Source organism: Anas acuta, chromosome 1, assembly GCF_963932015.1.
Source record: "Anas acuta chromosome 1, bAnaAcu1.1, whole genome shotgun sequence".
In the NCBI taxonomy this organism is placed as follows: Eukaryota; Metazoa; Chordata; class Aves; order Anseriformes; family Anatidae; genus Anas; species Anas acuta.
Window position 1 is genome coordinate 125,095,145 of NC_088979.1, and position 9,903 is coordinate 125,105,047.

General features: G+C 51.7%; 1 protein-coding gene across 1 annotated transcript; it reads right to left on the bottom strand.

Annotated features, from left to right (window-relative positions):
* Positions 1-1,668: 1,668 nt before the first annotated feature.
* Positions 1,669-7,279, bottom strand: LOC137865693 (C-type lectin domain family 4 member D-like). The gene is made up of 6 exons (XM_068700984.1): positions 7,019-7,279; positions 6,278-6,373; positions 5,115-5,207; positions 3,150-3,301; positions 2,796-2,923; positions 1,669-2,027 (listed from the first exon to the last, which is right to left on the bottom strand). Exons 1-6 carry the CDS (start codon positions 7,053-7,055, stop codon positions 1,880-1,882), a joined length of 654 nt encoding a protein of 217 aa, XP_068557085.1. The 5' UTR covers positions 7,056-7,279; the 3' UTR covers positions 1,669-1,879.
* Positions 7,280-9,903: the final 2,624 nt, after the last annotated feature.

Genomic DNA, 9,903 nt, shown 5'->3' on the forward strand with positions numbered 1-9,903 from the left:
TGGTCGTTGTGTCCGTTTGTCCCGGGGCTTTCGGTCGGGATATCCTAAACCTGGAGGAATCCATACTCTGTATATGTAAGCTTATATTCTCAGCTAACAAGCTTTCACCCTGAGCAGCCAGAGAGGACAGTAGCGTGAAGCTGCTGGTGCTGATTGTGTAAGTGCTTTTCAGCAGTGCTCATCTGTCTGTCTGCATGCTATGCATACTTGTACCTGTATACATACACGCTGTGTGAATGTGTGCAGCTGTGCCTGTTCAGTGTACACACTCAGCATCGCTACAGCCTGGACCTAGGGACATGGCAATGCAGCTGCCTTGTGTCTGCTGGGCTATGGCATTCGGCAGCTTCTGCCACCACCCACAAGACGACTCCCATGGATGCGTTTAGGAAGCCAACTCTCCTGGTCAGCCACCTTTTCTCCAGTACAAATTCTCCCCTGCACTGGGACACAGAGGGACGGCTCACGTTATAGGTAGGACAGAACAACACAGCCAGGAGATGCACATCGGCGCTGCCTGGGGAACTGGCACGGTTTGTTTGGGAGCACCGAGGCAGGTGATGCTTCCCGAGGCAAACAGAGATGGGGGCATAGGGACCAGGAAACAGAAAGGGGTGGAGAAGGATGGGAGCCACAGGGGCACACGGTCTGCAGCAAGACTCGGGTGGAAGTGGAGGCAATATGCATTGCACTTCTGGGGCCCTCATGGGCAGCAACCGCCCTGCCTCTCCCTGCCTCTTCCCCAGCATCGTCCAGCCTGGGCAGGTGTGCCCTGACAGGGCCCACTGAGGTGCCAGCCTCCCAGGACGCCCACTGCATCTGTTGAGTCCAGGATTAGCTCTGAGGTGGGAAGGGTGACCAAAGGACCTAATAATTTTGCTGCTAGGGCCATGTCCTCATACCTGGTCAACCGTGTGCAGGCTAGACTCCTGGTACACGCTCCTGTTTCTCTCTCAGGTAAGACTTTTAGCATGGCAACATATGCTGGTTAACATATCCCACAGCTGGTTTCCTGTGCCCAGTCTCTCTCAGAGCAACAGGACCGTTACACACAGGTTATCTCTGAAGCGTTAAGACTCACTGGGTGTATGCAACTTCTACTGCAGTAGTCATCTCTGGCTCTTTGCTGGCACAGCAACAGGCTTGGTATGAAGCACGTGCATGTGCAAACTACCTCAGCTTAGAGAGGGAAAGGGAAAGAGAAAGACGGGGAGTGAGCCCAGAGCCTTTTTCCTTGGTGTAATATTGTATTTTCTGCTTCACAGGAAATCAGTATTTGATCAGCAAAGCCAATGCTGAACAGGACTCTCTATGACCCAGCAAGGAGCAGACACCCCTTCTCAAGCAGACAAAGGGAACAGCAGCTCTGAGCATCCTTCTTGCATTCCTGCATCTTCTTCCTTCAGGAGAGCTCCAGCTCTTTTCAGCCAGCAGCTGCCAGACCCACACAGAGAGAAGAGGATGACTGACAGAAGAGCCCAGGAACTGCTTTGATGACCCCAAACCCTCCTGTGTCAATCCCATGGAGGCAATGGCATCGAAAGACAAGTATTGGCCCTTTTCCCATACAGACATGACCCTTTTCCTGCCATGCTTACCTGGAGCTTCCATTGCCAAATCTTTCTTCACCAACCATGGGATGGGATGGTCAGCCTGAGAAAGCACAGGCAGAGTTCTTCTAGCATTTATTGTTTCCACTTCAGGGGTACTTTGAGAAATACACATGCATAGGGGATGCTGGGTGCAGAGCAACATCACTCCCAGTCTCATCATTCCACCAGCAGAGGCAAGATAAAGGCTCCAAGGCTCTCCTACCCCTCCCAACACAGCCCTCTGCTGTTCCCAGTTCGCTGCTAATCTCAGGATGAGGATTCCTCCATCATATTGTTTCTGCTGCATTTTCACAAATCCGATAAGAATGGATTCTGCACGGGACATCATTCCAGTTTCGGAAAACATCTTTCTTGTAACTGATTACAACACACAGCTCATTAGGGTCATCACTTGGCTCCCGAGGCCTCCAGAACCTGAGAGAGAGACAGACATGTTACTCCCTGTGCACCCTGCAAGCACCTTGCTGGAAAAGGCCACATGTGGAACACAAGGCTTGGAGGAGAGACACTCCAGATGCTGTTTGATGGACAGAAGTCGTACCCTTCCTCTCACTCTGCTAATCCCACTGGCAGCAGTCTTACATGCAAACCTGACTTCTTCCTAGAACCAACACAGCAGGGAGCTGTTCAGTCCTGGTGGGCAGAGCTGCTCACCACAGCTCACGCCAGGCACTTCACAGCCAGCAGGGGATGCATCTCTTTCAGAAGAAACATCTGCAAGCAAAGCCCTGGTGATCTCTCCAGCACCCCATCGCTTCTGCAGCATGACAGCACAGGCCCAGCATGTGCCTACACCTGCACACCTACAGGCACATAGACCATGTGCCTACACCTTCACACATACAGGAACATAGACCATGTGCCTACACCTGCACGTGTGTGTGGTGGGGCAGTACGGAGGTCAGGCAAGGCTTGTCCTGTATGAATTCATGTATTTCTCCTCAGGAAATGCAGCTTCTTCTCTGCCTACAGCACCGATGGCCATGTCACAGATAATTTATCGCTAACCACTAACCAGCATGGATGGATCTGTAGGAACCTGGTATCCTACAAAGCCCTTGCCGGCTCCATCATTGTCCTCTCACAGACAGCCATGGCATATCCCTCCCATGCTCATCAGACACCCTCACATCTCTTCCACCCTCTTGCCACACCAAACCCTCTCCGTCATGGGATACTCACGCTGCTGTTTCATTATAGGGAGTCTGGTCTGCCCAGCGCCACTGGCCCACCTTCTGTGCCCTCAGACCGATGTATAAATTGATTTGTTCTCGTTGGTATTTCATCTGTATTTCCTTATTGATGAAAGCCTGGAAATCAGGGAGAGTACAACGTCCATGAGGTTCAGGACTGAACAGAGGGAGGTGGCAGGAGTCCCAGTGGGGTGGAGCTGGTGTCAGACAGGAGCCAGTGCTGAGTGCATGCAGCAAGGACATCCCCCCTCCACTGCAGGAGCCAGGAGGGGCTCTGAGGCCCCTCCAGGCCTGGCACTCCTGTCTCCAGGCTGCTCTGGCCCTCTCCCAGCCCTGCACTTACCTGCTCTGCTTTTGTATTGATCACCACCAGATGGGAACCCATCCCACTGCAGTTCTGCTGGCTCTCATTCCAGGGCATCCAATCATCTGAGAAGTAATAGCAGCTTTCCTGAAAGGGTCTCCAGCCCTCTGGACAGCACTTCCAGCTGTCCTCTGTAGGGGAAGAAGAGCCTGTGTTGGACAAGATGCGCTGTGCCTCTTCTCAGTGAGCTCAGCGCAGAACCCCAAGTATCAGGGAAGGGGTTTGAACTGCACATTTCTTTTTGGACAGTGGTAAATGCTCTCTTTTGTGCTCCACAAGCAGCACCATTGACACCCTGACAGATTGCTGTCACAGGGCCCCTGCTTGAAGAGCTTTTTCCTTTGTTCTATTGTGCCCATTCAAGCTCTGCTTGGGGAGAGGCACATTCTGCCTCACTGTTCCTGAGGAAGTGAGATGGGAAGTAGCTGGCAGCACTCCTCTGGGGACACTGACATCAGAAAAGCATTGTCCAAGTGATTAGCTCTCATCTCATACACAGGAACAAACATACACAGTAAACTAGGCTGGCAGCCTCACTGCCAACACTGGTAGTTTCTTACACAAGCCGTGCATGTTTTCCTAGAAATTTGCCATGCACGCAGAAAGTCACATGATGGATTAAAAAGCATGGGCACATTCTCTAAAGCACGAGGTTATCTTTTTTCAGGTTATATATACCTCTATCTGTAAGCTGTTTCTATCACACACAGAATATAACTCAATTTGGAACATGTCCAACAAACAAGTCCTTCCAGTCTAGTCAACCAACAAAGAGACTCCGGTACACTGAGCAGAGATGAAGATGCTTGCCCTGAATCCCAGACCTCACAGGGACTGTCTTCTTGGGTTCCCCACACAGGAGCTCTCCAGGGGCTCCCTGTGCTAATCTATGCAATCAAGGTGCGACTGCCAAATGCTGTAACCAGCTGCTGCTGATATGGGACCAGAAAAATGAAAGGAACAGGGAAGGGAGGAGAGGCCCAGGAGGCTGTGGTCCAAAACAAGACCGCAGAGGAACCAAAACCAGAAGCAAAGAATTCTTGTGCTGCAAGAACCACATGAAAAGCAACGAACCTGCCTGCCTGCAATGCTTCTGCCTGGGCAGGTGCTTAGTTCTTCCAGTACCTACAGGTATATATTTGACCATGCCCCTTGCACTCACATATTCTCACCCAGCAGAGTGAAGATGCAGGCTTCAGGGCTCACACTCTTCAAAAGCTCCCAGCTTCCATTCATGAGGCTGTGGAGTCCCTTTCTCTGGAGATATTCAATGCCCACCTGGATGCCTACCTGGGCAACCTGCTCTAGGGAACCTGCTTTGGCAGGGGGGTTTGACCCAATGCTCTCTTCACGTCCCTCCCAACCCCTACAATTCTGTGATTCTGTGAAATGAAAAGCTGCTCATTTCACACAGTTTAAATCTAATCAGGGTCAAAGCAGTTGTCTCAGATTCCCTTCTTGGCACCAAATGGAGAGAGTGAAGAGTCCAGGGAGTGGAAGAAGTAGAAAAGGAAATGTTAATTTCCCTGTGTTCTTCTATATTAGATCAACTTAAAGTTCTCCATTATATTTGTAGAATCATAAACCCTGGCACTGGAGATAAGAGGCTTGAGCCATCCCTTACAAAAGGATGAAGTGCTTTTGGCTAGATTTGTGAACTGGACTGGAGCTGAGGGGCTATATGTGGGCAGAGAATGGGACGAGTGATCACAAGGTAGAACTGGAGCAAGCCACCCCCTTCCACTGGCCCAGGACATGTTTTCAGAGCATCCTACGTCAGACTGTAAAACACAGCATTTTCTTTCCTCATGTCTCCATCTTCCTTCCCTAGGGCAATCCAGCTCTGGCTGACAATCCCGTTCCCAAACTCAAAGGCTGACTTACACCAGAATAAATGTGGGGGACGTGCTCAGTGTCACTCCCAAGGCTCTTAGCATCACTCACTTTGGCTTGCAGATCCATTGGGGATGCAGTGCCACCCTGGAGCATTCTGGGGCAGAGTCTTGTACTGGCCACAGCTCCTGTGAAAGAGAACAACTGGGAAGAAAGGAAAGAGAAGGAAGGCGCTACTGTCATCCTTTCATCCTCACTCATGGGCAAGCTGTCCTGCCCTCCACCTTCTGGCTGAGAGCTCCCTCAGAGACTCGGTTACGCCACCAAGCTCTGAAAATTGTATCCTGGAGGAAAAGAGCAGACAGCTTTCCCCACTACGGGTCACTCCCTCCCTTGGGCAAACACTGATCAGATGAGCCCCCCTCACCTCAGCTGGCTGAGACTCATTTTCCCAGTTGACAAAGCCCAGCTAAGACACCCTTAGAGGATGGGATCAGGAAAAGGTCAAAGAAGTTGTGAGACCATCCCAGTAAAGGTGGAATATCAATCTGCATTCCCTCTTAATCTGCCTGTGTTCTGCATCTTTAGAGCACCCTTTGCACGCATACCAAGAAGGGGAAGAACTGCTGAGTGCTGAGGCCTCACCCAAGGGAGTTGAACGCCACAGGAGAGTTATCGCAGAGCAGTAACGATACTCCAGGACACTACACACAACATATTTCCCTTCTGTTTGTTCCAGGCGGTGTGGGTGGGATGCAGCTGGAGCATTTTGGAGGATTTACGCCTCACTCTGCTCAACCATGGGCAGCCCTGGTAGCAGGATGTCCAGGGAGATCATGCTGGCTCCTCGGCTGCAACAGGGTCACGAGGAGCTCTGAGGGAGACCACAAATGAGGCCAGGAGAACTGAGAGCCAACAGCCAGCCCTCGGGGAACCTGCTCAGATGTCGTCTGGCACTACGCAGACTTCTCGGCCCTGTTGCAGTGGGAGGGCAGGAACTGATGGGTTTCACCCAGGACTGGCTGTATTCGGCAGCTGGGAAGTGAGAGGAGCTGTGGGAAGGCCCTGCCAGGACACTACCTGCTAACTGTGCAAGGGACACGGCTCCCCAGCTAAGAGGCAGCGTGGGAAAGGGGCAGCAGAACAGGCTGTTTGGGTGCAGGGCAGTCGCCTGCTGGCAAAGAGGCTGGGGTTTTCTTTGTCCACCTGACACCAGGCAACTTCAGGCCCCGTTCCCTTCCTCCCCGCGGAAGTAAAGGGACCCTGGCACCCACCGAGGCCGACGGTCATAAGGGCAGTTTTGACGGCAAGGGCAGAAACGAGCAAGACCCAGGGGCTCAGGCGGGAACAGCTGCTCCCTTCTGCTGGGGCTGAAAAACACAAGGCAAGAGTGGAAATCCCCGGCCCAGAGTCGGGGGGCAGGATAATCCAAGGGGCTGCGTGCCCTGACAGCCTGCTGATAACCCTGGCCCAAGGCCTGGCAGGTCCCGCAGGTGCTGTAACCTGCTCGTGCTGTCTGTCACTGGCAGTGGGTCACACCTGCAGCGTAGGGCAACACGGGGACTGCCCTCTTGCTTCATGTCAAAAGCCATAGCTGTGATCTTCCCAAGCTGCACTACTTTCCTTCTCCCGTCACACCTCTTTTCTCCCCTGCACACCGTCCTGGTTGCCCTCACTTACCCCATCTTTCACTGAATGCTCTTTCTCTAACTCCGTCCTCCTCACCTCTCTCTGGAGCTTCTTTCTCTCAGCTACCCAACTCTTAGTTGGGCTCTGTCCCCCAGCCTCTTTTACGCAACAGCGAGTAGTCACTTACTCAAAGGACTGACAGTCCAGCTCAGTGTCTGGCGGCAGACACGCAGAACAGATGGTTTCTACCCTGAGAAGTAGCACTCGGTCTTTCTCCTGGTACACAGCCAGCCACGGTACCATGCCCTTTATATATCCCAGCCCCGTATTTTCCCCCACCTTCTCCTTCTCCTAGAGGAGGGCAGAAAGGAAGGCTTTATGGTTACCTGCCGTCCCAGGACTGACTCTCTCTTGCTGGTTCATTATCGCTGCCACAGCATCGCTCTTCACCAAGAGTCCGTCCACGTTACCAGTATGGCCACAAGCAGAGCCCTGCTGCAGGAGGAGGAGCTAGAGCAGCTCCCACAGTGCCAGGCAGTCTGCACGGAACCGAATGTGATGTGCAGACAGAGCCATAGCTGGGGTATTCCCCACAGCACATGGAGATGACAAATTTTCATCGTTTCCCTGTCAGGACGTTTCACAAGAGGCTTGTTGCAACCCAGAAACTCACAGATGCAAAGGAAAACAGACGAAAACTAGAACCACTGCCACTCAGACCATCTTCTTCTGCACACTTTCAAGCAGCATTGCAAGACACATTAGTGGTGTTTTTATCCTTCCCTGGTGAGAGAGAACGTGTGTGCAAATGCCTGTGCTGTTGATATTTGCTAGCAAAGCAAATTAAATAATAATAAACACACTCACTAGGGCTCATGACTTGCTGATATGGAGCTGCAGATCAGAAGGGATCACCAGATCATGTCAGCATCCCTGCCTGTGACAGATCAAGAAACTTTACTCTGTCACCACTACGTGAGGCACACGTGGTGCTTGTAGCAATGCTCGGGGTGACTTGATTGAAAACTCTGGAGGATGTAAGCATCCCTAAGGATATCCCGAAGGAAAAAGAAGCCCTGCTGGGCCTCTCTGCGCTCAGAACTGAGTGCTGTGGGCATGCAGACACTGCTCTTCCACACCCCATCAGTTAGCTTTGTCCCTGTGAAGAGGCAGACATGCAGGTACTGAGGAAGACATGGGATAGCTAACAACATGAGCATCAAAGGCTCAGAAGGGCAGGGCACACAGCTGGTGGTAAATGAGGACAAACCTAAACCATGTGTAGGAATGTGCACAAAAGGCTCAGACCATGCCAACAGCGCTGTTGCATTGGAAAGACGGTCCATAAACATGCTTGCTGGTATTGTCCTAGAAGGAATTAACTACTAGAAGGTACTTGCTGCTGGGTTCACAGCACAGTGAGAGATTCTAGAATGAAATTTTAGAACAAAGCTTGGTAACAAAGATGAATTGTACCACTCGTGCCCCAAAATGAGAATGTGTGCTGTTTGTTCTTGCTCGGTAATATGCCTGACTCTGTGGTTGAGCTGAGGGTGGCTGATCAGGAAGGAAAATGCTGAGGGTAGGGAACTGTTACAGGGAAAATCTGCTCATATTGCACAGCTTAAATCTAATCGGTCTTGAAGCAGTACATTAATGACACGTAGTTAACTGGCCAACCACGATCCCTAAATTCGGGATCAGTATCAGGAATATTATCAGGAATAGTATCAGGAATATTTGGTATGGGAGGCATGGTGGTAGGGGTCTACTACAGGTCTCCAGATCAAGAGGAGGAAGTCGATGAGGCCTTCTACGAGCAGCTGCTAGTAGCCTCACGATCACGAGCGCTGGTCCTCATGGGGGACTTCAATTACCCAGACATCTGCTGGGTAAGCAACTCGGCCAGGCACGAGCAGCCCAAACAGTTCCTACAATGCGTCGAGGACAATTTTCTGATGCAGGTGGTGGAGGAGCTGATGAGGCGGGGGGTGCTCCTGGACCTTGTTCTTACCAACAGGGATGGGCTTGTTAGGGATGTGAAAGTTGGGGGCAGCTTGGGATGCAGCGACCATGAGACGGTGGAGTTCCAGGTGGGACTAGGCAAAGGAAGTAAGGCTAAAAGCAGGATTGCTACCCGGGACTTCTGAAGAGCCAAATTCAACCTCTTCTGTGACCTGCTTGGGAGTATCTCATGGGATAGGTTGCTAGAAGGCAAGGGTGCTTGTGAGAGCTGGGCTACATTTAAGCAGCACTTCTTCCATGCTCAGGGTCTGTGCATCCCAAGGAATAGCAAATTGGGGAAGGGGGGGCAGGAAACCCACATGGATAAGCAAGGAGCTCATCAATAAGATCAAAAAGAAGAGGAGGGTCTATGAAATGTGGAAAAAGGGCCTGTCCTCTTGGGAGGAGTATAGATGTGTTGTCAGGGCCTGCAGGGACGCGACGAGGAAGGCTAAAGCCCACCTAGAGATGAGGCTTGCAAAAGAGATAAAGGATAATAAGAAGGGCTTTTTCAAGTATGTAAACATCAAGAGGAAGAGTAGGGATAATGTGGGTCCCTTGCTGAATGAGGGGAGTGTCCTGGTCACGGGGGACGCTGAGAAGGCAGAGATACTGAATGCTTTCTTTGCTTCAGTCTTTGCTTCAAGGACACTCCCCTGGGACTCTCTTGTTTGTCCTCTTCACGGTGAGGGTGACGGAGCATTGGAACAGGCTGCCTAGGGAGGTTGTGGAGTCTCCTTCTCTGGAGATATTCAAGGCCTGTCTGGACGCCTACCTGGGCAGCCTGCTCTGAGGAACCTCCTTTGGCAGGGGGGTTGGACCCGATGATCTTTCGAGTTCCCTTCCAACCCCTACAGTTCTCTGATTCTGTGTTTCTGTGATATAATGGATCAATGACACATTAATAAACAGCTATGGGTTTCTAAACAGCTTTCTGCAATTACCCCCCCAGAACTCCAGACCCCACAAGTGATCATATGCACACTTGCACAAGCTCCTGACCCTGCTCTCACTCCCGCAGCGGGAAGTGCAGCTTACAAGAACACATCCTCTTTTCTGGGCGTGTGGCTTCCCCTGTTTACAGGGGCTTCCTGCTGCTGGTGCAGGTTCTGTGTGCGTCCACACTACTTCATGCAGTCTGCTGACCCACGGGCTGCTGTGGAAGTTCAAAGGCACATGCATCTGCTGAAGCTGTGGGTGTGTACTTGCTGTACCGCTTACTGCCAGGAATGACAGCTGAATGCCTGCCCATGGCATCCAACTCTGC

Excerpts from the sequence above, each read along its gene's own strand:
- LOC137865693 (XM_068700984.1), bottom strand. The coding sequence starts at position 7,055 with ATGAACCAGCAAGAGAGAGTCAGTCCTGGGACGGCAG. Across the intron at positions 6,374-7,018 it reads AGTCAGTCCTGGGACGGCAG|CCCCAGCAGAAGGGAGCAGC; the intron begins GTAACCATAAAG and ends TGTGTTTTTCAG. Across the intron at positions 5,208-6,277 it reads CCTTATGACCGTCGGCCTCG|TTGTTCTCTTTCACAGGAGC; the intron begins GTGGGTGCCAGG and ends CTTTCTTCCCAG.